At 34.7% G+C, this 26360-nt stretch overlaps 1 protein-coding gene across 1 annotated transcript; it reads left to right on the forward strand.

Moving 5' to 3' along the window:
- The first annotated feature begins 7278 nt into the window (after window positions 1-7278).
- On the forward strand, window positions 7279-25482 carry LOC129001571 (SET domain-containing protein SmydA-8-like). The gene is made up of 9 exons (XM_054428912.1): window positions 7279-7454; window positions 19679-19971; window positions 20587-20811; window positions 21561-21704; window positions 22788-22907; window positions 23669-23861; window positions 24179-24274; window positions 24589-24665; window positions 25283-25482. Exons 1-9 carry the CDS (start codon window positions 7286-7288, stop codon window positions 25397-25399), a joined length of 1434 nt encoding a protein of 477 aa, XP_054284887.1. The 5' UTR covers window positions 7279-7285; the 3' UTR covers window positions 25400-25482.
- The last annotated feature ends 878 nt before the right edge of the window (window positions 25483-26360 follow it).

Consider the following 26360-nt stretch of genomic DNA (forward strand, 5'->3'; position numbering starts at 1 on the left):
CTACAGAGCAGTATTTTTTCCTTATCAATAAACATTTTATAAGGTTCAATCTAAACCTCATTTTAAGAATAATAGGCCTACCATAGTAGCAAATAAAATTCTGAGAATTATTGCTCAATCTCTATATCTTACCTGTATGTTCAAAAGTATTTGAAAAAACTTATCATGGAACATACTAAGTGGTTTTTAATTTTAAAACATGTTTACCAAAGAACATTATGGGTTCAGATCTCGGTAACACAGTTCAGGTTCTGTCTAGCTTCCTATGGGAATTCGGCACTAGTCTAGCCATCGTAAAAAATGGACACGAAGAATGTTGCGAGAATGTATATGATCTGCCAAAAGCTTTTAAATGTGTTGTTCATAACATTTTATTCTCAAAACTGTGTTTAGAGTGTAAAAACACACACACGCACACACACACACACCCGGTCACGGACCTTGACACCACTTGGCGGACCAATCGCTTTAACTATTTTTGTGCTCTCGATTAAGCCAATTATCCACATGAGAGTTTGCCAAACTAATTATAAAGTTGTTGATTGAGCAGGTATCTCAAAGTCTATCATTTGAAATGATACGTGTAATTCACATCGTCTTTGACTTGAAGATAACTTGCTAATGCAAGCATTTTAGAAATTATCATTTATTGTGTTTATAGCACTATTTACATAGTGCAAAACAGTCTAGAGATAACATAAATCAACAACTCAATTCTTTACAACCTAAAATTTACCTTCCTAATCTAACCTTACTTCAAAAAACTTAATACAGTCACGAATCCAAATAACACCCGACCTACCCACCTCACACGTCTAAATAAGAACTGATTAAGTAGTTCATAATCAACACTCAGTTGAATTTATAAATGCCTCTACCTCTTTGTTCTCTTTATACAAACTTAATGTTTGTTGTCTTAGGTTCCTTCTTCTTCCCTAGACGATTCTTTCAATCGTTCATGTCTGTGTTAGTCAATTGACTTAACACAGAAATGGTGACAGAAACAAGCAGACAAGAGGCATTACAGTAACTAGCTGTTACCCACGGGCTCCACCCCGTTTTACTACATTAGTATTAATAAAACTATTGATTGGTTAAGTTAAGATGAAATAAACAAAACAGAATACAGTAATGGTAATACAAACAAATAATAACAGCTGAGGTATTTTTAACATTAGGCAAATGGAAAGTTGCCTTTGGAAAGCAATTACGACCTTATAAAGCAATTTATGAAATAATGGATAATTTTGGGCAAAGTTTCTCGTCATGACGAACATTTTAAGTATATGGTTTATGGGGGTGTGACTTGTAGTTTTCTCAAAAGTTCATGGGTACTTTTGGCTTTATATATAGATAACATTCAAAAGATATAGTTTAATCATTTTTTGTGACAGCACAATTATCTTTGCACCATTGTTTTAAGGTAAAAATCTAGTTTCTAATGATATACTGTATAAATTACTATGGTTCCCTTGGTCACCTTAATCAACATAATTTCTGATAACTTTAATATGATGTCAACAAATGTTTATAACAAGTTTGGGTGTAGATGAAAAGTGAAACATTATTTGTTCCATATCGGTAGGCCTACTAGTTTTTCTTGTGATGGTGAGTTAAATACGTCTGTTGTTTGGATGTCACCAGGTAACTTTCTACGAATATGTTTAGTAATTCCTGCTACATTTTAACCCTTTGTAAAAAAAAGTAAATGATATGCTAGCTTGTAAAATTACTATCGAATACCTTGGACATTGTTAAATCCTTATGGATTTAAAGAGTACTTAATGCTCCTATACTGTATACTGTTATGTGTACTTTCACACCGAGCAAATCACGTGGTGACCAAACGCCATGTCAATGACTAATTTGCATTTATAAAATAGTAATGTGTCTGTAATGTATCACTATAATTAGTTTATTCACAATGCCACTAACATAATGCATTAGTTTTGGATAATGAAGTACCTCCATTTGTGGTCACAGTTTCGTTTGCCATGCTAATTAGACTGTTAACAGAAGCTCATCATGCTCAACACATAAAATTGTATCACAATTGATTTCTTGTTTTAAAGTATCAATACTTAGTAGATCGGTAGTTACAAGTATAGTATTTTATTTTAAGGTTTTGCAGAATGTTAAATAATAAAAAATTTTGTCTGCATCATTGATGGTAGACATGTTGCAACAATTTCAACTTAAGGTGTTCTGTATTTGAGAATTACCTTTAACGAAGATCATGAAAACCTTCTAAATAACTGTAACCTTTCGGGCACATTTTTTTATCTGTCAACAAACACAACAAGGTTATGGTCTACTAATCCGTCATACAAAAGAAAATATAAGTTACGTTTACAAGCTCACAAAATGATATAATCATCAACGTGAAGTATAATTTAATTGAATTTGTTTTCCTATGAATGTTTATTTTAAATACGTCTAAGTTGGCACACCTGATGACGAGGAACAGGTGACGTTTCCGGTTCCTGAATTAATCAAATCTCCCTCCTCAAGGCCGAATGTCAAACTGTTTTAGCTTGGACTAAAGCCAAAATGCTGGTCTTATTCATGTGTCAAGGCATTTCATTTGCACGTGCAAATTTCAATCTGAATTCAAACTAAAATTAGTGTACCTTCGTCATCTGTGTATAAAGAATTGTTTGCGCTATTTTCGACCAGGGGTTTATAAATTATACTCTTCAAACGCGGATAAAAGTAGTACATCATTTTCATATTATTTTATAGGCATAATTTTGTATACGAAATCAGACGTCGAAAAAATCAACGACAATATCACGAAGTAAATTCATTGTATAAAGAAAACTAAATAGTCTTCTTGTTTGTTTTTTCCTTTTTTGCATAAGTTTACTCCCTATTGTGTCTTGTTGTTTTGCTGGTCAACATCTTTAAACATCTCACATATTCAGTTATTTATTTTTTTTGTTCCCTTCTTCTATAATTTTTTTTATACCATCTACTATTTTTTAATATTAATCTTACTAATATTATAAATGTGAAAGTTTGTGTGTTTGTTTGTTTGTGTGTTTGAAGTTCAATCACGCATAAACCACTGGACGGATTGGGCTGATCTTTGGCATGATGATAGCTTACATTCCCGATTAACATATAGGCATATTCTTATCTCAAAAGTCCTTTCGGGCTCCACCCCAGTGGCTCTGTAATTCCCCATGTTAACCTTATGAGTATTCACATTTAAAGGGAATTAAAGAATTTAGTCAGCTGTTTCGACTAAAAAATTTGGTACTATGATATGGAAAAGCATTAAAAAGTTATAAGATTTACCGACAGGGTGCAGCACTTTATTTTTTTTGCATTTATGAAAACAGCTAATTTGAACTAAGCAGCAACAAAAAAATACCCCCGCCGCAGCAAACCTGCAGACTAAGCGAATTTCCATTTGACTGATTGGATTTACACTGAAATGTCTACTTAAAAATATAACATTTATTCTTGATTTAAATAGAATTAGTTTAACAAGTACTTAGGTTTGCTGCATCAGGGAGGGTAAAACTTTTTTTTTGTAAAATGTGAATAGGTAGTGAGAAATTTGATCAAAATATGTTCACAAACAAGCAAACTACAACAGTTTACTTATTCTCCATAAGAATAACATGGGAATTTTAAATTTACAATTTTTTGGAATTTTCTCCGTAACTATTAGGCGCATAATAACGCTTCAATATACTAAATTATTTGTTTTTTTAAGCTCTACAAAATGGTTTGGAAAGAAATTGCTAAATTTTATGTTTTTTGGGTCAAAAATAGGAAAAACCTATTTTTACCCCATAAAACCCCCCGTAAACCCCCGTTCCCATGGTCCGATCATGCTGGATCGCGAACTCGTTCGAATAAACGTACGTCTACACGTTTGTACCAAATTTCATCCAAATCGGATAGTTTTTGCTCGAGTTATCGTGCTGACGGACACATATATATATGAATTTGAACGGATGGTGTTTTTGGCCTCTAGGGACCTCAAAACGAAAAAAAAAATCGGTCCCGCGTCCAGGTCGCGTCCATGAGTACTACGGTAATTGCTTATTCCCTATATGGGAAATTCGCTAAAAAAAAACGGTGATTCGCAATGAGAACTGTCAAAGTAGGATTGTTTATGGCTATGGTATTGTATTGTGCTATGGTAGATGTGTATGTGTAATACTATAGAATACTGTAAATTTAAAAAAGCAAATTTTATCAAATTGTGTCCTCTCTTATTGCAAACACAAAGCTTGAGTATAACTGCAATAAGCATCTATCTATCTATATATTAATAGGCAAGCATGTTTCTTTAAAACCTTTTTTCTCAGCTCGTGTGCATCGTAGGGAAAATCCACGCATACTGTTAGAAAGCTATTTTCCTGTAGGTGTGCAGAATCCCTTTATAAATTTAAATAGGCTCAAAAATAAGCACAAAAAATGAATTAAAAATTTTGAAAAATTTAACATGGATATTATGAGTTGCCATGCTGGTGACGAAATAACAACGAAATATAAACAGAAAATCAAAACAAATGGAAGAAACTCCAATCACATGTTCTATTCAAAGTGTGGAATGAAAATAAAGAAGTCTGTACATTAAATATTTTTGGTCGAGTTTCGACCACTGGACGACCTCTAGTACTTATTTAATACGCAAGCACGATTTTTGTGACAATTACTCCTCCGAAACTACTGAACCGATTGACATGTTTTTGGTGTCATTGGAAAGAGCGTAACGTGAAGTTGTGCAGGAAACCTTCTTTTTAAGGAAATAATTAGAGAGTGAGGCCCTGGGGCCCTTTAAAGTTTCGTATTTCTCCATAAGGATAACAAGGGAGATAATTTTTATTTACAGAAACATATGTTTGTTATTTGAAAATAGTCAAAGTCTACTAAATAATAATTGCTATGTATTATGACTGTTAATGTATACTACATTTCAATCAATGATTGTGTGCCTTAAACTTTACTCATAACGGATCTCACTACTTTATTTTCATGCTGGGAATAGTAAAATTTAGTTGAGAATAAGTTACCATATTTAGAAAACTTTACTATAATAATTGATGTATTTAAAATCACAAATCTTTGAAACAGCTGATCGAGAAATCAAACAAATCATCTACTTCATGTGAATAATGTTTTTACATAAACATAGTTTTTTTAACCAATAACTTGATTCTTTTTTACTTGTGGGTGTATTTTGAGTTTGCAGTTATGAAAGCACCAAGCCAAGTACTTTTTATCTAATTTTCTTTATATACTAACAGTATTAATGAATTACTACATGAACTTTACAAGTTAGGTAATTAATTGTCAGTATGCCAAGGGGAAGAGTGGATCCTTGAAAACAGTCGAAGGCAGAGGCACCCATCTAGAAAATCCAACTGAGTTTTTAAATATAGAGGTCAGTGGATTGCCAAGACACAGATTATACTAATAAAAGGAGTCAGCGGTTTTATTGATATTAATACATCAAAAAGGGGCTCATTAATGGCACGAGGCTTCGTGTGATCAGAACGGTTAACAACAATGTAAAGTAGAAAGTAAAGTCCTAACATGGAACAAGTGAGTAGGGACATATTTTGATTTCGATGATAAAAGATTTGCCCGTCTGAAACAAAGTTACCTTTTAAAATGGAAAGATGCTAATTTCTGTTATCTTTGGCATTTGCAGCAAAAGTACTTTAATTAAAGAGCAGCAATGTTCTTAGCCAGACCAATTTCAGTCATGAGCAACAACTATATACTGTATATGTTGTTTTAAGTAAGGCTACATCTTTTAATAGTAGGATAAGCATATTCATTACGGAAAATTCTGACCAGGGTAATATTCCTGAAGGTAACTTTAAGACTAAAATCGTAGTATTTATGGAAGTGCTTTTGTGATAAAAATATTGTTTTTCAGTGTTTATTTTTAAAAGTGTTTTCTTCAAGCAGCATTTTATGACCCTCACATAGGTATATGCTACATTCACTGCCTATTGGTTTGATATGATAAAATGTTTTGTTAAATGTGTTTTTAAGAATCTTAAAAAATAACTACCATGTAACATACTTGAACTTGAACACTTATTAATTTACTAAATATAATACGCATACAGCTAGAAAATGGCTGGATTGCTTCCCTTCTAAGACTTTATTATTACTGTATTTAATTTTCGACGAGTCAATATATAACACGATGAATTTGTTTTCTAAATTCATATGTTTTTGCGGGGCATTGAGCCGCACAGGTTCACTAGTTTTATACTTATATACCAACCCCATACGAAGGGCGGGTACTCTGCTAGTAGAATATATTACTAAGTAACGAACACATATGTATTGATGACTGGGTAAATAATAACCCTGTTTGAAGTATTGCTAACACTTTACACAATTAACCAAGCCAAACTGAAAGAAAGATATCGTTCACCAAAGCAATGGCATAAAATGTCACAGAAACAAAATCTAAGGGCGTAATACCATTTATTTGTTACCTTAGGAAACGGTGAGTGGCCTCGTTCACCTATGTCCTTTTTTAGTCAATAAATTAGCTGCAGCTGTTCCGATATAGATAGGATGTCCGCTATAGCATCGAAAGGTCAATGGTTGGATATGTTTCATCTATGGTTGTAGGTAGCCATTTTAAAATTAAAACATAGTTAGTTTAATTGGGTCACCGGCAAAGTGCGCTGACAAAAATTAACAATTTCTGTGATACTTTTTGACCAAGCCGAGCTGAAAAATGCGTATTGTAAACCATAGCATCATTTATCACATTAACTACAGAAACAAAACCTAAGGGCGATACAGAATTTTAGACTGTAGCGCACTCGTTAAGCTGTTCAATCAACTATGTCCTTTTTTGTAAAAAAGATTGCATTCAGCAAGTCTATAGAGGATGACTACTTCTGTATCCAAAACTTATAATGTTGATTCTTCAAGATAGATAATTATCAAACCAAAGTACAGTATATATTTTCCAAAAAAAACTTGGCTTATTCCAGACCATTCCCTTTAAAACTAAAATATCAGCTGACGTTGAAACGCACAAAATAATAAAAACGAAACGATAACTTAATAAGTAAAGAATTTGGTCCTTCGAACCGGATATTATTTTAATTGACTGAGTTATTTTCAAAACAATTTTGTATTGCTTATATATACCGTGTAGAACTTAATGATTATAGTTTTAGAGCACAGTACGACATCTAAAGCAATAGTTGTCATGTGTTGTGGTCTGAATTGCGCATGCGCCAGGGTGGATCGGCGCGCATAGATTAGTGGTCAGTAAGTTGTGAGAATGTGTGGCCGAACAGAGGCTACCCTCCGAGCCTACCTGAGACGAACACTTGGCGTAGACGAGGACTCCTGGACCATCCAACCCTCCAACATCGGTGGCCGGGGGGTCTTCGCCACCCGGGACTTGAAACCTGGAGACCTAGTGTTCCATGACAGGCCGGTAGTCTGGGGTAAGTACCTTTTTTATTCTATTGGCTTGGATTTGAGGAGGAGCTATTTTCTTAATTGTTTATGAATTACAGCATTAGTGCTGAATAGGTTTTCATACCTTAAATTATTTTGTTGGTTTGCTGAATAAAACGTACCGAATAAAACTACTTGAAGAGTTGAATAATTGCAAAACTTCAAGAGTACGTTTTAAAATAAATGGTGTTAAAAATGTTTTATCTTAAGGTAACATATTTGAAAATAATTATGTAGGTAGTCTATTGATAAATCCAATTGATATTACTATAAACTCTGTGTACAATTCATTATTTCAAATAACTATCTGGAAATGCTAATTCGCTATTCGGGAAGTCTGCAGGTTTGCTGTGGGGGCATTTTAGTCATGCCAACCTGTATTCATCCTAATTTAAAATAGGTATATGGCATATTTTATGCCAACCAAAATTATACCATATACCAGGCCTACCAACAATCATACCATTACCAAATATAATAAAACATAGAAAAAAATTTGAAACATCACCTAATTGCCTTCCGTGTTACAACAAACATTAGCATTATTTATTTAGCGATAATTTATTTACATTGGAGATATGTAAAATGGTAAATGTCCCCCTTAAATTAGGGTATACATACACAAACGAACTACATCATTTTTAATAATGTTTCTGTCAGCTGTTTTGTTTAGACTACCTACACTAACACAGTTGTTAAAGAAATAGCCTACGTATATTTTTGCGATTTACATAAAACCATAGGATACCTGCAAGACAGTAGGCTACGAAGCCGATACCATTTGAGCTCACAAAAAGCTTATTAACAGGAATGAGAATTAATTGTGACTTGATTGTATATTTGTTTTAGTATGTTATTGCAGTGACTAATATGACTATGGTATAAGTAATCAAAAGTTGTATGAAAATTATTGTATGCAGTGACTAATATATTGTATAAAAAATCAAAAGTTGTATGAAAATTGAACAAAATATTTGATTGTTAAAATGCATTGCATCATGGCATAGACAAAAAGAATGAACTATAGACTGTCAGCTGTACTATGGTTACCATGGTTACCATAGGTTCTGGTGCACACCGCTGGGAGCGCCGTTTAGTTACGTAGCGCGTACGTAACTACATGGCGCTCCCAGCGGTGTGCGCTAGAACCTATGGTAACCGCAGCACAGCTGATGGTCTATATTTAATTCTTGTTGTCTATGATCATGGATACATAATGGCCCAAGAAGGTGCAATAGCAAACAACGCAAATCATCAAGTTTTCAAGTATGGGGATATAGTGTATGACTTTAAGTTGTGAGAGCTCTCCTTGCCTTAAAATTATATTATTTTTAGAAATTGGTTTACATTCAGTTTATGGTGTATTCTGAGCTGCTAGACAAAGACGTTTTTATATAACTCGTGAGCAAGTTAGACTTTACATCAGATCTTTGTAAATTAACTGCATAGCCATTAAAATAAAGCATGGTTCATAAGAAAAAGAAATACCTCCGCTTCAGCATATCTGCAGTAAGCTAATTTCTATTTGCCTGATTGGATTGTCACTATAATATTTCCTTAAACATGTCAGATTTAGTCACTATTTAAATAACATTGGGTTTAATTGGTCGCTACCGGGAAGGTAATAAAGTGTGTTTTTTTACTAAAATGTTAATAGCTTAATATAAAATAAATAATTTGGCCAAGTTTGATCGAAATAAAAATCTATAAATCTGTATAAACTGCATCAATTTACTTATTCTGAATAAGAAACATAGCAATTTAAAACTATACATAATTTTCTCCGAAACTAATAACCGTACAAAAATACTTAAATAGGTATACTAAATTATTTGGTTTTCAAGCTCAACAAAACGGTTTAGAGAGAAATTGGGAAATGTTATGGTTTGAGGCCGAAAAACTTCGCGAACCAGCATAATCGGACATGGGAACGGGGGTTTATGGGGTAAAAATGGGGTTTTCCCATTTTTTACCCTAAAAACTACAAATTTTGCAATTTCTTTTGGAACCGTTTTGAAGAGGTTAAAATGGAAATAATGTAGTATATTGAAGCATTGTTGTATGCCTAACGGTCACGGAGAAAATAAAAAAAATAGTGTAATTAAAAATTCCTATGTTATTCTTATGGAGAAAATGAAAACTGTTGTAGTTTACTTGTTTATGGATGTATATTTATAAAATTTGGCAAATTTATTTATTTCATCCTATACTATTGACCTTTGGAAAAAACACTTTTTACCTTTCCCGTAGCAGCAAACCTATGCACTCGTTAAATCTAATGTTACTGTATTTTAATTGGGAATAAATATGTGTTATTTATGGAAATATTTTAGTAAAAATGTAATCAGACAAGTTTAAATTCTTTTAGTCTGCAGGTTTGCTGCGGCGGGGGTATTTTAACTGGCTACAGGATTACGATATCAATGGTCCTTCTAGCAATAGCCAAAGCTATTATGGTGAGTTCATCTATTTAACCCAGGCTCTTATGGACGAAGCTTCAACGATCTACAGACTATACTAGCCACACTACTACTTTGAAACTAAAACTCAGATCAATAAATATAAAAACAGCAACAGATTTACACAGTTTATCACTTAAAGTGGTAACTCAACAAGACTGCATCAAACTCAACATAAACTTTTGTCAAGGCCAAAGACTAGATTTATTTATCGTGTCCATCTTGCTAATCGCGCGGTTCAACTCTAATTTGGCATGTAAGTGGAATGCCAAGTGACGCCTAATACAATGCCAACGTCGGTTGTAAGATGTAAATGGCAGTGAACAGCTGATGTTTGACTATCGAGGGCAACGTCGTTTGTTCCCTGTTTCTGGCCCTTAAATCAGACCTGCGGCCGCCCTTTGCCAAAAAGCCTCCCAAGAAATCGGCAGACCATTAAACTTGATTAAACTCATCTTAACAATGGCTCGAGCTGGAATAGGAAAGATATTTCCAACTTGGCTGCAAATAGTGCACATGAATATGATTGAAAAGGTTGATTGTTTTTATACTGTAGTGTCACATGTGCTTATTCTCTGCTATTTTTATGGAGAGAATCCATGAGAGAATCTACAAGTGCGCTAGTTTGTGTTATTTTAGGATTTATTTCACTCGGCCTTTTTTAACTAGGACAAACACTAGGACAATTTTCAACATTCAGAGTATGTGTACTGCATTTGTTGGCATTTTTAATACAATAGGGGAAATATCAGAAAGTTAAGAATGTTTTGGTAAAAAGTTTTATTAAGGACTATTATAGGATACAGTGGAAATTTAAAAATTTAATATCGTATGAAAGAATATTCCTGTTTAATGTAGTTTATCAACTCTTTTACAGTATTATACGCCATAAATACAGTAGATAGCATACACAATTATTCCTTGATCGGCTGTTTGACTGTAACTATATGGATTTATAACCAAATTGTGTGATTTCTAAAGGTTTGCACCATAATACCTCTTAAACGTAAATATCATAAAACAAACCAGTAATGACTATGTACTCGACGTGCAATATGAGGTATAACATATAAATTATAGAATATGATATACCTTTACCAATACGTAATGTTTATATGCATGTGTATTCAATGTTTTCACATTGTGTAATCACATTCTGTAACCTCATCACAATATCAAACTATTTAATCAACGACGTAAATGTCTATCTGCAGACGACTGAAAAATTGTTCTTAACCTGTGATTAAATTAACACCACAATAATTAACCATCTGATTTATAAAAACAAACATCCACAATTATTTTATTGAGTCTATCGATCTTGTGTGAACTTACGTTAAAATGTCCTCCGAATCAGAGTCTGAAGAGCCCGTGCACGCCAAGCCGGTCCAGAAGAAGTACCTCGAGGACGAAGTGACCTTCACCAACCTCCAACTGGCGATGATGATTCTCCTCGTTGGCCTGATGGGCTACGTGATCTACGAGTACGAGTACGTGCACGTCCAGGCGCTGAGGTTCTACGCGACCATGGGGGACCAGGACGCGCAGCACATCCTAGGTCAGCGGTACTACACTGGAAGAGGAGTGGTGAGGAACAAGACGACGGCGTTCTATTGGTTCAAGGAGGCCGCTAAGCAGGGCCACGGCCATGCTAGCTACAACCTAGGGGTGGCGCATATCCAGGGGTTCCATCGGCTGGAGCGCAAGGGGGAGGCGCATGAGTTGATCAAACATGCGGCCAAAGTAGGGGTGAAGGAGGCCGAGCACGTGCTGAAGACGGCATGCGCTGCTGGGGAGTGTGATCGTTGAAGAATTGTAGCCTACTGTTTGAAAGTGAAGAAAAATGTGTCATTGATTTGTTTCAACAGTTCTAACAACCACCTTTGTTAAAGAGTATTTTTCCTCTTGATTTGCATACTTAGCTGGAAATATTTGTGAAACATCTGAGGTTTGTGAGTTCATTTTGGCTAATACATTTAGTTTTTGATCCTGAGCTGAGTTTTGTTCATTCCTAAGTGCGGATAACACCACCTTCTGTAAATTTAATTTATTATCATACCTTCTGAATGACTATACTTTGTTCTTAAAACAATGAGCTATTACAATAGGTTATTAACCACTTAAGTCATCTTTAAGAGGCAAATATTGTCGCACCGACTCAGGAAGCTTACTCTTGTGGTTAGGCCACAACTTTGACAAACTACACCAATGAAAAAGCTTTTCATCATTAGCGGTAGGTTTGGTATACCACTTAACTGATTGCATCAGGGAAATATATTTTAAATTTAGGTTGCAAACCTACTTTGTGATTGAGGGAAATACTCTAACATAAAAAGTTTACCTAAAAAATATTCCATAAATTTAATTTTCATCCACTTAATTGCAGTAGCAGTAGCCTATACTATCCAGTAGATTTACTACTAAACATGTATAATTTTTCTGATGTTATACGACTCTAAAAATCCCTATATATGAAGTGATGATAATATTTGAAGGGTTATGTTTGTCGCAAGCGTTACAAATAATTTTAAGTGTTAGCCTAAAATTAAATCATGACTTTGGTAATAAAACCTCACTGGTGTGAAAAATTTCTAACTTGAAAGAGCAATATTTTACTGACGCTGCCATCTGTTATTAAGTGTTAATTGTCTTATGATTGTTCAGTTTAAACGCCCCATATCCACTAGAAGACTAAGCAATTGAGCAGACAGCCAAGTTTAAGGCGCTCTTGATGGTCGTGTTGATAGGTAGGTGCCAAAAAGTTAAAGCCAGTTGGTTGGATTTGGCACAAAATTTGCCAGGAAATGGAAAGGTCAATGAGGTTGCACCAGGAAACTTAGCATCTCACACATAGAGGTTTAATTTGTAAACGTGAGAATCTTTTTGATGCAGTTTTTTTTCCGAATTTTACAATAGGCTACAAATACAAACAGTACCCATCATTATTGGAAAGCACCATAATAATTTCCCCCCTACAATATTAAGTTAATCAATTGTTAGTAGTTAAAGTGTGAGATTCATTTTGATTAATTCAATGGGTATTTTTGAGTTTCATGCATTGGTAAGTTAGAAACTCTAATTATTGTTTTAGCTTTATGTTAATCGCAAACTACAACAGTGGAATGCATTGTACAACAATTGGTAATTATATCGACCTCCGGACCTCACGCTAAATTAAATTTTTTTTTTCAAAATGGTCGAAATTTCACGCTGATTTCAAAAATGATTGTCGTTTTTTTCGGAAACGTCCCGTTTTCCCGGAAAATGGGAAAAACGGGAAAAATATTTTTTTGCTCAAAACCCATGTTGTGGGTACTCAAATTGTGCGGAATTTCCTCCTGAACAAGAATATGTAATTTTTATTACGATCGGACCACTATTAAGTAAAACATCACCGGAAAAGCGGGCCATATTTAAATAACAAAGGTTATAAAAATATAATATTATTGAAGTATTCATTAGCAGGCCAGCTGATAACTCAGAGTGAGAGTAAGTTATGGTTCACAAACCATATGTCTGCAACACGCAACAATACAACAATACAAATTAATAAATGTAAACATTTCTGGTTCTAAGTACCATACCTTCCTCACTCCTTAATTGAGCGGAGCGAGCGAAGCGAGCGAAGCTCTTTGGGATCAACTTCAATGCAAACAATATAACACCATCACTCAATAACGGCTGAACACATTTCAGCCAAACTTAACAAGACTACTTAGACTAATAATGAGATGGTTTGTAAACAAACAAATTTCAATTAGATAATGCTAATGCAATTTAAAACGAACTTAAAATTTAAAATTTTTAACATTGGGCTTATGGGACTAAAGTAGCTATGACAGTTTTTTTGTTTACAAGAAAAATGTAAACAAGAGAATCATAAGGTATTTCTGAACTTTCTATACTTTTCTTTTAAACGATTTTAAACCATTCCTATGATTTTAATAAACAAGAAAATGCCGTTAAAACATTTTTTTAAGGCACGGAATTCACTGAAAATCGAGAAAATATACTGAACTACTTTCTCAATGCGCGGAGCATAAACAAGGAGCGGAGGGATACGGACCGGTGACTACTTTCTTGGGAACCTATTTGTGTTGCCAGCTGATTAGAAACAGCCAATGTTAGAAATCAGGATTTAATAAGCGATATATCGAACCGCATCGAAATCGGTATCTAATCCGATAATACCTCATAGGTTATATTATGTTTAATTACATCGACGGTACAGTAAGTTATTACACTTATTGATAAAACGCAGATTGAACACTGATTTAGGCATGTGGGGAGGTAGGTCGGGGTTTATGAGTATTCGTGACTACATTAAGTGTTTTGAAGTAAGGTTAGATTAGGAAGGTATAGTGTAGGTTATAGGTAGGCGATCGGGTTGTTTATTTGTGTTGCACCATATAATTTTTTAACTTTTGGAATGGAATAGTTGGTTAAGGTTAAACGGGGAAACGATTTCAAAAATGCTTGCATATGGTCTTAACTTAACAAACCATCTACAGTATTCTAGCTTTGACTTTATATAAAGTCAATGATTCTAGCAAATTATTACATACTGACAAAAAGAAAAGAGAACATTTGGATTTGTACCTTTGACCATAGCAAAACTAACATATAATTATGGAATGTGAAAAGTTGTATATCATTATATACTATTCTGTAATATTAATAATTGTTCGGCAAATCCTCATTTTAATGGCTCGGGCTGAAAATGGAATCTGCATTTTGTGAAACAGTAATTTGGTAACAATTCAGTTATTTCAAATGTTGATAGTCTAACAGTAGCCCATCCTATACAAATACTGTTATTTGATTGCCAAGCCACGGACTATACATACGTCCAGTTACAACCGTTGATAAGTAAACCTGGGCTTATAGAAGTACACTTTTAACCACGGTATGGATAATTGTCTAGGCCTGTCCAGAAGTAGGCTACTAATTTCTAATTATATTATCTACATTGTATATTTAAGGCATGTCTTCCCTACTTATTATATTATTCTGTTTTCACTTAAATCAGCTGAATGCGATTTTACTTATTACTTATGTTTAGGCCTACATTCCAGCCATTTTATGTTGCACGGTTGAATTTAAATGTCAAATTTCCCCTCCTGTTGTTATACTTTAATACTCGTTTTTTTATAGTTACTGTTTTGTTTATACTTAAATACTTTAACCGATTGTAAGGGTGAAAAATGTAGCCGTTGCATTTGAATGTTAAATTACCTTTCTCATTTTTATACTTTACTTTTTGGATGTTAATATCAGATTCCAACTACTGTAATATTTTCCTGGTCAAAACTACCATAATGCACTTCTCGAAGAGGTAAATTTGAGTTATTATAATTTTAATCTTTAAAACCAGCATTAGTAAATAAATCTATTGACCTTTTTACATTTAGTTACTTATACAAATATTAAATCACGTTTGTTCCGCTCAACTGGCTTTCACCTCTCTGAAAGCAACCCTAGTATTATTCTGTTGTAAATGTAGTGTGTTAAGTTAGTTTTTGTCGTTTTTGGTCGTAAATGGCTGTCAATTTGCCATGTGTGGACTGTGAGTGTAACTTTTGGGACGGGGCGGGTTACAGCGAAAGACAAGTTGTTGATTTTTTTGTGAAACACCGTGTTATTAAGGGTGAAATTGAATGTGAAATTAAAGTTTGGAGGATAGTACTTTACTTGCTCCACCAAAATCCTCCCCGGCAAACTTTCCTCCAAACCACCCTTGACATTGGGCCAAACACAGCTGTTGACTGGTTTTCGTTTTATCGAGAGGTCCTGCAGTTCCACAATAAACAACACCAAAAAAGGTTAGGTGGGCCCGGTTGCGTTGTCGAAATCGACGAAGCAAAATTCGGCAAACGCAAGTACAACCGAGGTAGGCTAGTCAAAGGGCAGTGGGTACTGGGAGGGGTAGTAAGAGGAACTGGGGAAAGCTTTTTTATCCCTGTGCCCGACCGTACCAGGCAGACCCTCGTTAAACTTGTTCGAAAGTACGTCCGACCGGGATCATCGACATATAAAACTAACTGGATTGCGCGCAGGCCGTAAGGCTCGTGTAGAGCTTTCCGAGCCAATACAGGTGTGTATCGGGGTTGCCGCATGGGCAAATTGAAGGCAGCATGTGGGATATAGCGCGCGAAACCGTGTTGTCGACACCTGACCTTGGGCGCAAGTGCGTGTTACAATAACCTCCCTCAGTCTTAATTTTCAAATTTCAAAGCACCGATACGGAATGACAATTTAGAGTATATAAATGGTATGCTACAGAAATGTTTGAACTATTTAACCTGTTTGAAAATTGGAAAAGTTCCTATTCTCAATCATGCCAGGAAAACGTTTGCTCTCGGCTTTATCACCAACATCCTCACGATAAATATTTTGATGAAAAGTTTATCAGAGGAGCATGAATTTAAGTACATATTAACGTACAAGTTTTCTCAAGACCACCTGGAATTCTTATTTTCCTGTATAAGATCTCAAGGAGGAAATAACAATAATCCAAATGTGAAACAGTTCCAGTGGGCTTTGAGAAAACTTATGTTTCGCTATAGTGTCCAGCCATCTGATAAAGGCAATTGCTTATCATTTGACTTCTATCAACAAAGTTCTGTAATGAGCTTCAACGAATTCCCAAGTAGTTGGACATAGTGATGAAACCGATGATGCTGATGATATAGAATTAGAAGGCATAGAAGAGTCGTCTTACTATAAAGACAATGTACTATATTATATTTGTGGTTATGTTATTCGAAAGTTGGATCCTAAACTGAAATGTGAAGAATGCAGTGTAATCTTTTGGTAACTGGCGATTCAAATCCAAGCACTTGCACTAATTTTACTGATTTTCTATAAAAAGGAAAATTAATCAGGGCTTCGCCAGATGTACTGAAAATTGTTAAGTTCATGTACAATCAAATTGTTGCATATTCCAAGGATTGGCAAATATTTGATGCTTCAAAAACTATTTTATTAGCATGTAGAACCTTTGCTGGTAACGTTTTTCTTAATCATAAAGGTAATAATGAATTTAGCGAGGAAAGCCATGACATGAAATTAATCAAATTAATTGGTATTATGTTTAACAAAATTATATGCCACAAAATTTCTAAGCGTAAACCTAAAACAGCAGAAGCTTCTCTGACAAAGCTTGGTATGCGGCAGAAGTTAAATAAGCTTATTCTTTTTAGCAATGTTTAGGCTAAATATGTTTCTTTGTTTTACAAAGTTTCCTAAATAAAATGTTTTTTATACAATCTAACCTTGTTGTTACTAATACCTTACCCCAGAATATTTTGTATTTTACGAGAAACTCATAAAACCCATTTTTTAACATAGACTATTTTGTATTGCAACATTGAAACATAATTGGTTTCGTTAGAGTAGTAAGTGAAGAAAGAACCAAGTCATAAAGGTTTCTTAATTGTACTATTTTATTACTTTTATTCCATCATAAAAAAAAATAAAATCGGAATTAAAATTATATTTGATCAGAAACCTCAGTGTGAAATATCCGCCGTCAGTTAATATTTATTAATTGTGGTACCCAAACTCGGTTACTCACAGCGTTATTTTTACACTTTTATTACTTGTACAAAAGATCATGAAAATTGATTATTAAAATGCCTTACAACGTTTTAGTAGAGAGTAAAGGGCTGGATAAAGTGCACCGTCCTGGCCGCGACAATGCTAAGATGTGGCGCAGCGAGACGCTTAATCCCACATGACGCCTGCAAAATCTAAAACGCAACCCCGGGCGTTGGCTCGGGTCGCAAAGCCTAGCAGCCGATCCAGTTAGTTTTATATGTCGATGACCGGGATCAATAATAATTACTGATTGTTGGCGGGCGTACTATACGCTACGAAGCAGGTTCAGATATCTAACAGTGAACCACAGTAAGAACTTTGTGGACCCGGATTCTGGGGCACATACTAATAACATCGAGAGACGTTGGCGCGATATCCGGGCAGCTATACCTAAGTACGGCAGGGCTGAAAAACATTTCATTGGTTACCTGGCGGAGTACCTGTTCAAAGCACGCTACCACTACAGATTTCGCCCTCACTACTTTTTCACGGCCGCCGGGGAGTTATACCCACCCACCCACTAACTCTGGTAAGGTTATTATCCTAGGTTAGGTTAGGTTAGGTTAGGTTAGGTTAGGTTGGGTTAGTTTACATAGGTACAGTACTCATGTTATTGACAAACTAACCTAAACTAACCTAACCTAACCCAACCTAACCTAAGTTTCTAAGTTAGGTTAGGTTAGTTTAGGTTAGGTTAAGTTTGGTTAGGTTAGGTAAGGTTAAGTTAGGTTAGGTTAGGTTCGGTTGGATTAGTTTACATAGTTACATAATTACCATTGGCAAAAACTAATGGCCAACAATCATCAGACTTTAGATAGATTTATCAAACTCAGTGAATTTTTTTATTAAAATTTATGTAGAAGTTCAGTAGGACACAGATCGAGATAACTAGTTGGTTAGGATTAGCCACTTGGATGAATTTACAGGGTTATACTAATTTGAAATAAGAACTTCGCCAATATTTCTGAATTTTTAATTTTCATGAGGCCTTTCGCCAGCTATGCTGGCATCATCAGACACATCACAAAACTGAAGGTTATGTTTATGTTTACAAATACAATTATAAATTTTAAAGAATGTAACATATGGGTACCGGTAGTTAAAAATAAAAACTATTCTGTTCAGTACATTTAGCTAAAGTTACAAAAATAAATCATATATGTATAAAAATGAAATATCAAGTAGAATTAACTTATAATTTTGTAAATTTAGAATTTAGTAATGTAACATATATGATTTATTTTTGTAACTTTAGCTAAATGTACTTAACAGAATAGTTTTTATTTTTAACTACCCATATGTTACATTCTTTAAAATTTATAATTGTATTTGTAAACATAAACATAACCTTCAGTTTTGTGATGTGTCTGATGATGCCAGCATAGCTGGCGAAAGGCCTCATGAAAATTAAAAATTCAGAAATATTGGCGAAGTTCTTATTTCAAATTAGTATTAATTCCAATATTATCAGTTCTTCTTGAAGATATATACAGGGTTAATAAAAAGTCTGGAGACCCCCTTTCAATTTTTTACGGCTCACGCTAGAAAAACTAAACTCTGCACACCTTTATGGCATGTTATGAAGTACTTTTTGGGCATAAGCGCTGCTTCGTGTACATCTCCAAGATGGGGGATTTTAGGGGAAGCTCAAAAATTTCAAACGGTGAGACCCCTCATTTTGAAGATCCTGATAAAAGAAACCCATCAACGCAAACTAGGAGTCTCTATCTCAACCCAGTAAAAAATGGCAGTCAATTGAAATTCTCAGAAGTGAAATTTAACTTACAGCTTTCCAAGTCTGTGACCTCCTGAAAATTTTGTACGGCTCACAGTAGAAAAACTAAACTCTGCACACCTTTATGGCATCCTTTGTTTGAATTTCATTGTTGATGGTGAGTTAATTTTGCTCAAAGGGTTATTGCGGACGTTACAATACAACCCCCCCCCCAAAAAAAAAAACAAAAAAAAACAACTTTATAAAGTACTTTTTGAGCCTGATTGCTACTTGGTTCGCAAACCTATTGGGGATTTCGGAGGAAACTCAAAATGTTGAATGCTAAGCCCATCGAGTGACCCCTCATTTTGAAGGTCATGATAAATGAAAACTAACAACGCAAAGAATCGCTGCCTTTCTAACTATCAGTGTTATTCAGGTCCCAGAGCCAAGCCAGATGAGCCCATGTGCAGTTCCTGTGGAAGGCGGGGGCGTGTCGCCGCTTGCCCCGCTGGATGTCCCCTGCCTGTCTGCAGCCCCATCTGTGCTGCATCTCCTCTTCACATAGAGGAGTGTCGCCTAGCCAGTTCCAACATAGACCTTCCTACTGGCTGTTGGCGTCTAGATCTTGTAGGGATTGTGACTCCCTTAAGATGCCTATTCCTAACTCCAGAGGACAGGGAAGTTGTTCAGTGTCTTCAAGGAAATACTGGGAAGATCCATGGTGTTGAGGTTAGGTTTCCATATTTTTATACCTAACTGATAAGTAAGTATTCAATTACTTCTTACACTATACGTTGTGTAAACCTGGTTATTTGACCTAGGTGTAGGGAAAGGGCAGTTACTTTGACTTTTTACCAATATAATATATTGGTTAGATATTATCTAAAGTTTTATTATTAAATTATGTATAGAGGTGAAAAAAATGTTGTCCTTTGTTTGTTATGGAGAGCTCTAGGAGATAGAATTCGTTATATCATGTAAAATGTTATATTTATGTTTATTTTCGTTATATCAAGGTTAGACAGTTTTTAATTGAGCCACGACAGAATTCGCTGATGCTGATGAAAATTAGTTATTTAAGTCAAATACCCCCAACTTTTTAACCAAGTCAAGCAGATTTGATAGGTAGACCTAATGGATCGCCCGGAATTTTACCCCATGAACCTTAATTTTGTTTACGATAATTTCTCATAAATTTGTTACTAAAAAAATAAGGTGAATATTTTGAACAAATATAGCGTACAAAAATTAATAGATATTAAGTGGAATTTTCAGTACCGTTTATTTGAAATCTGTATTTGTTTTCCTTAAAATTGTTAACTTACAATCCTGTCACTGTTAAAGGTTGATTTGATGAAGCACCACATGAAAGGCAAGTTGAAGCGAGAAGACGAGGAGTGGATGCGTCAGTGTTGCTGTGTCATGGACACAAACTCTTTCGAGTTTCTTCGAGTGTTTGAGGACGGTGCTCAAACCAGCCTTCGAGGCCTGTACCCTCTGGCATCCATAATGAACAACGAGTGCAGTCCTAACACATGCCATGTTTATGACGCTAATGGAATTATGAAGGTATTAGAAGTGGCTTTCTATTCCATATTCTAGTTTTTTATAAAGTGTTTAATATTTTCTTCCCCTATACAAAGTATATGGAGAAAGTATTGTTAGTGTCAACATTTTTGAGTTTGGGTTTTGAGTTTAAAAATAGTTGTTTAGCCTCCGGATCATACTTAAAATGCTTTAAATGTTATTGTATACTTAAAATGGTTTACAATACCTTCATATAGTAATCTGAATCTGAATCGGCGAGCACTCTGGACGTAGGTACCGTGAGTGTAGATGTACTGAGCTATAGACTACACCTGTTAGTAGTCCATAATATTGATGAATTTTTTATGAGGGTACCTACTAATCTACGATATCTAAATGTATTTTCTCACTTTTTCAGAATTTAAATTTTCCACTGTGATTTTATCACTAACCCATCAAATAACAAAAATTGGATTTTCACTAAAACAGCTTGAAAGGTTGATTAAAATGTATTTACTATAGTATATGGTCTAATAGTCCTTTTGACTCTAAACAAAATGGTACAATCCCTGTGTTAGAACTGCAATTCATTATTATTCAAATTTTGTTTGATTTCACACAAAAAATATCTTTAGTTACTTCTACACCACTTACTCACCCATCAAACAAATTTTTGGAAGAATATGTGTCAGTTTAGGCTTTTCATTGTGGTAACTCAACAGTCAAAACTTTTAATCTGTTCCATGTATATTTACTTCAGTGGACCTTTATCAAATTGTTAATGTTTGCAGGTAGTAGCAGCCAGGGCTATTACCAAAGGAGAAGAAGTCACGACCTCTTACAGTGTTCTGCTGTGGAGCACAAACATCCGCAGGATAAACCTGGCCAAGACAAAACACTTTCTTTGTAGATGTTCTCGCTGTGTGGACCCCACAGTGAGTCAATATTATACTTAAACAGTAACTTTAATATATACTATGGTTAAACTGTATTATACAATAAGGTCATCTTAAAAGCAGTAGAACCGCTATGAATTCAGGGGATCTCCCAGAGTGAGAGTTATTTTCTTTGGGTCCTTGTAAGCTATGTTTGTATACATTGAAACAAATAAACCTTATTTTACCATTATGAGTCTAGTTTAAGGCCATAAAATGTATCTAAAAGCTTTGTCTGTTTATTCTTTTGCTCTTTGTAAATCGTCTCAGCTGCTGAGTGGCCCATCTCTGGAATGCCGAATACTTGGCCAAGTCCAAGTCCTTCTAGTAGGCATTTTCGCCAGTACTGGAGAGAAAACAGTACAGTAGTAGTCTTTCATTGACTACATACCATAACGTTATGGTATATATAGTCAATGGTCTTTTAGTAAGCATATTGTCAAATGACAATAGCTAACAACAACAGATTTAACAGAAATGTTGTATTCCAACATGAAATATTTTTTGATTACATGGTAGTATTATGTAGAAAACTAATATTTAAAACATATAGTTATGGAGTAACCATATTGTTATGAGAATAAGAGAAAACCATATCAAACGCTGGTATTAATCATTCTCATTTATGAGAGTGTATGTATGAACTTTGCAGAGAGCAAAAAGATCTAAGAATTGAGGTAAATTCTCTTTTCTAGAAGTTTTGAGGTTTTATTTCAGAGTAACCCCTTAAAGTTTGTGAGAAGAGTTGAAAATTGAATACATCAATGTACTTTGTTATCGAAATATTACTAAGTGTAAAATATTAGTTTATGATACCATTGCTATTTTAACTGATAATGTAATTTTGTTAAAATTATTTTTGTATGTAATATGAACTAAAATTTTAAATTTAGCATTCCTTAAGGTCTTAATTCAATTTTGTTCTTCTAATTCTAATTCTTATAAATATTAGTACTAAATTCAATTTATAATACGTAGACTACTTTTTTTCTCCTTTTTTGAGTTTTGTTACTGCTGACTGGAAAGATCTCTATCCCAAGTTTTTTCGTAATTCTCTCACATAATTTTACTGTGGTTCCACAGGAGTTTGGTTCAATGCTATCCTGTCTGCCTTGTACCGATGTTCAGTGTCGAGGTCTGCTTCTCCCGGGGAACCCTCTGAAACCGAATTCTCCTTGGTTTTGTGGCTCTTGCTCTATGGAGGTTGGTAAAGAAATTTTAAAAAAAATCTAGTTATATCGTTAAAAGAAGTTACAGTACTTATTAAAAGGTAATTAATGATGTCACCAGTGGTGTGGACGTAATATATCCAGTGTGAGAACTGAGATGTGTTTTCTAACAATTAAATTTACCATTAGTGATATTTCGCTCAAGCTACACTCCAGCTGTGAAGTTATCTAAGTTAAAACACTATCAAAACACGGTTGAGTGTTTACTTCTGTCTCTTAATCTCGGGTACGTAAAAGTTAACAAACTTTGAGGCTGCTATTTCCAAACTAATCGTCCTTTTTACAGGCGGATTTGCGGCTATGTGTTTCTCTAACAAAGACCTTGAAAATGAGGCAATTCAACCTATATGCTTACATTTATGATTTTTGAGACTTCCTCCACAGTACGTCCTCCCAAATCGAACAAATATGGTTTAAATGACCAAAAAGTCAGTAACTACACTGAGGGTGTAATTCTAGAGTTTCTTTGTTTTGCCTTAATTAATAAGAAAAATATTAAAGGGTTGTCAGACTTTTTGAAGACCTGGTATAGGATTAATGGAAAAAGTAGACTAGGAACTCCGTTACCCCGTTGTCCTCTTTCCTTAGAACATGCCCAGCCCATCTCTTCCTCCTGTTTAAACGTCCTCCTTTGCCTCAGCCACAACGTCCACGTCCAAATACAACCATCTCAACTATCAATGTGTACACATACATATGAATTGCTACCTTACTATTTTTAAAATCCACTTGCAGGTATCACCCAAGCAGGCCGCCCAGTTACAGGCCGCCCAGGGTGGCTTGGTACAAACCCTCAGCTTGTCAGAACCACCCTCAGTGGCCCAGTTCCTCACTGACAGCTCACTCCCTCCGCAGAGCCAAGTCGTAGTGCAGCTGAAGCTAGGATTGGTTTGGCAGCTTGGCCACAAGCCTACCTTCACTTGGCCAGGTGTGTAATTTGTCTTGTTATTTTCTTAGTTATTTTATTTTTTAGTTTGATAATTGGCTTATGGGTTGACATCAGTACTTGAAAGCCACCAGCCCAACTGATCATCGTGTAGCTTACGTCAACTGGGGAAAAAATTTAAAATTATTCAATCACTCAATCTACTGCTTATATCTGTTCACATCAACTGATCCATTGGGTGTAGGACAAGGAATCACACTTATCCACTTATCCCACTCTTGACAAATAAAACCTTTCCCATTTAAGCTGTACATGCTTATCTAAAATTGGAGGAATACAAATCATATAACATTTTCTAGAACTCTCAGAAGATCTACTGGACCTGAAAGTCAGATGCTGTAGAGACATTCTACATTTGTTAGAACTGCTTAATCTTGGAGAATGCCGCACTAAAGGTGAGGATAAGAAAAGTTTAACTAAGTTAATTTATTGTTAATATAGTTGGCATCTGAGTGAAGAAAAGTGAGCAAAGAATATGACACTGAATTAATTACTCTGTTCACTTTGAAAATTTAAATGGTTTGCAATTGAAAAGAGTTCAATAGTGAATTGAGCAATAAGTAAAAATATGGATTCACATAAAATCTTTGTGTCGGCAACGGCATTGGAATGCTTCATTTGGGGGTTTACAAGATTTAATTAAACATTTAAGAATACTGACAAAAATTTTTGGATTTGATAATACATTAATAATTAGTCACTTTTTCAGGACTTATTCTAATGGAACTACATGCTGCGCTGAGTGAAAAATATCGAAGATTAAAAAACTGTAATCCACAATGCCAGGTGTGTAAAAAGACCCAATAGTGTTGTATTGTAATGAAATAGTTAATACAACTTTATTCTTCATTTTCTCATAAAATCTTACATGTGTACCTGCTGCAGAAGGAGTGATATTAATTTAATCCGGAAGAAATTAAAAGGATAAATTTATCCTTGAAATGTGCAGTTATTAAGATCAAGTGTTCTACAGTAATAGTTTCACGACTCTGAACATCTAAGAACTGATGGGATTGGATTAGAGGAATTAAATGTAAATAACACTGATACAATATACGGTAGCGCATGTTTAGGAAAAGTTAGTTAAAGATGAGTGTTAAAGTAATTAGGTGATACTGATATGTCACTGAATGAGATCAACTATAGTTTGGCCACTTAGAAAGCGACCTGCACGCTAACTAATGCTAGAGGAGGTCGCTATCTAAGCGGCCAACTATAATTCTATAACCATACTCAAGGAAAGCTTGGGTCAAAAATTTTTAATAAAACCTGTTAAAAGCTTTTCACAAATAAAAAATTTTACAAAATAAAATTTTGTTAGCGTTGTCTATTGCTATAACTATGAAAACAAATATAGCTTGAAAAATAAATATTTAGCTTTTAAATGAATATTTTGTTTGCAGGACATCAAAGATGAAGCAAAGTCAGTATTGAACGCTGCAATTTTCATTTTGGGACATGATGCAGCAGCACAGAAAGATTTGAAAATAAGATTGGAAGAGATGTCTCAAATGGCATAGGTTTCACCAGTCTATTCCGTGATACATTCCTGTGGTGCAATGTATTTATACATCAGAGTAAAACGTCTAACTGAAAACTGAAACTGTCGCTTTCCTTGACCTCACTATTGCAAGGATGTCTATGGCTGTAATGGATTCTCTACGTTACTCCGTTCAAAAAATTTAGGTGGTTTTCTGGGAACATTTACAGGGTGTTAATAGAAAACTTTACAACTTTAAGAAACCCTAAAACTTTTATAACAATCAAAGTCTAGGAAATCATTTCAAGTTTTGGTACATAATAAAGGAATTTACCTAACTTCAATTTACAATTATTTGAACGCAAATAAGTCTTCGGACCAATCACAAACCATAAAAAGAGTCAATTTATTTCAGCAAAGTTAAAATTTGAAGTTTATAAGCACGGAATCAAAGCAATTTCAGGATTCTGTGTACGGTAGTGGTTTAGTGTGCTACTCTTCTGCCGCACATCTCATGGACTGTTCACAAATATTGGTTGAACACGACACACATCTTCCTCGGTAACTCGGGGTCGGCTGTTCCCTTTCTTGTGATGGATGGAAACTGACCTTTATTCATTCAAACTTATAATAACTAGTACCAACCTTAATTGTAGGACTTAAAGGAGGATTTCTATTGTATCTTGGCCAAAAACTCCGTTGAACAACATCATTCTTAGTTTCAAAGAACCTCTCCACACACACTGTGCTGCTTTGATAGGACCTTCCATTGTGATTCTAACGAGACTCATCAAATTATTTGTTATTGTTTACCAAGCAACATTAAAATCAGCTGATAAAACTGCTACACTGATTTAAACTTGTTGAGCCACTCCTTCATGTGGAGTTTTTATAAAACTTTTATAAGTTACCTGAATAATGGTGGGATGAACTTGAATGAGTTCACAAACAAGCGAGGAGATCGGGTCATGGGAATGGGGTATTATGAGGGGTTTTATGGG

This window comes from Macrosteles quadrilineatus, unplaced genomic scaffold, assembly GCF_028750875.1.
Source record: "Macrosteles quadrilineatus isolate MER2022 unplaced genomic scaffold, UCM_ALF_1.0 Scaffold_8__2_contigs__length_117827958, whole genome shotgun sequence".
NCBI lineage: Eukaryota > Metazoa > Arthropoda > Insecta > Hemiptera > Cicadellidae > Macrosteles > Macrosteles quadrilineatus.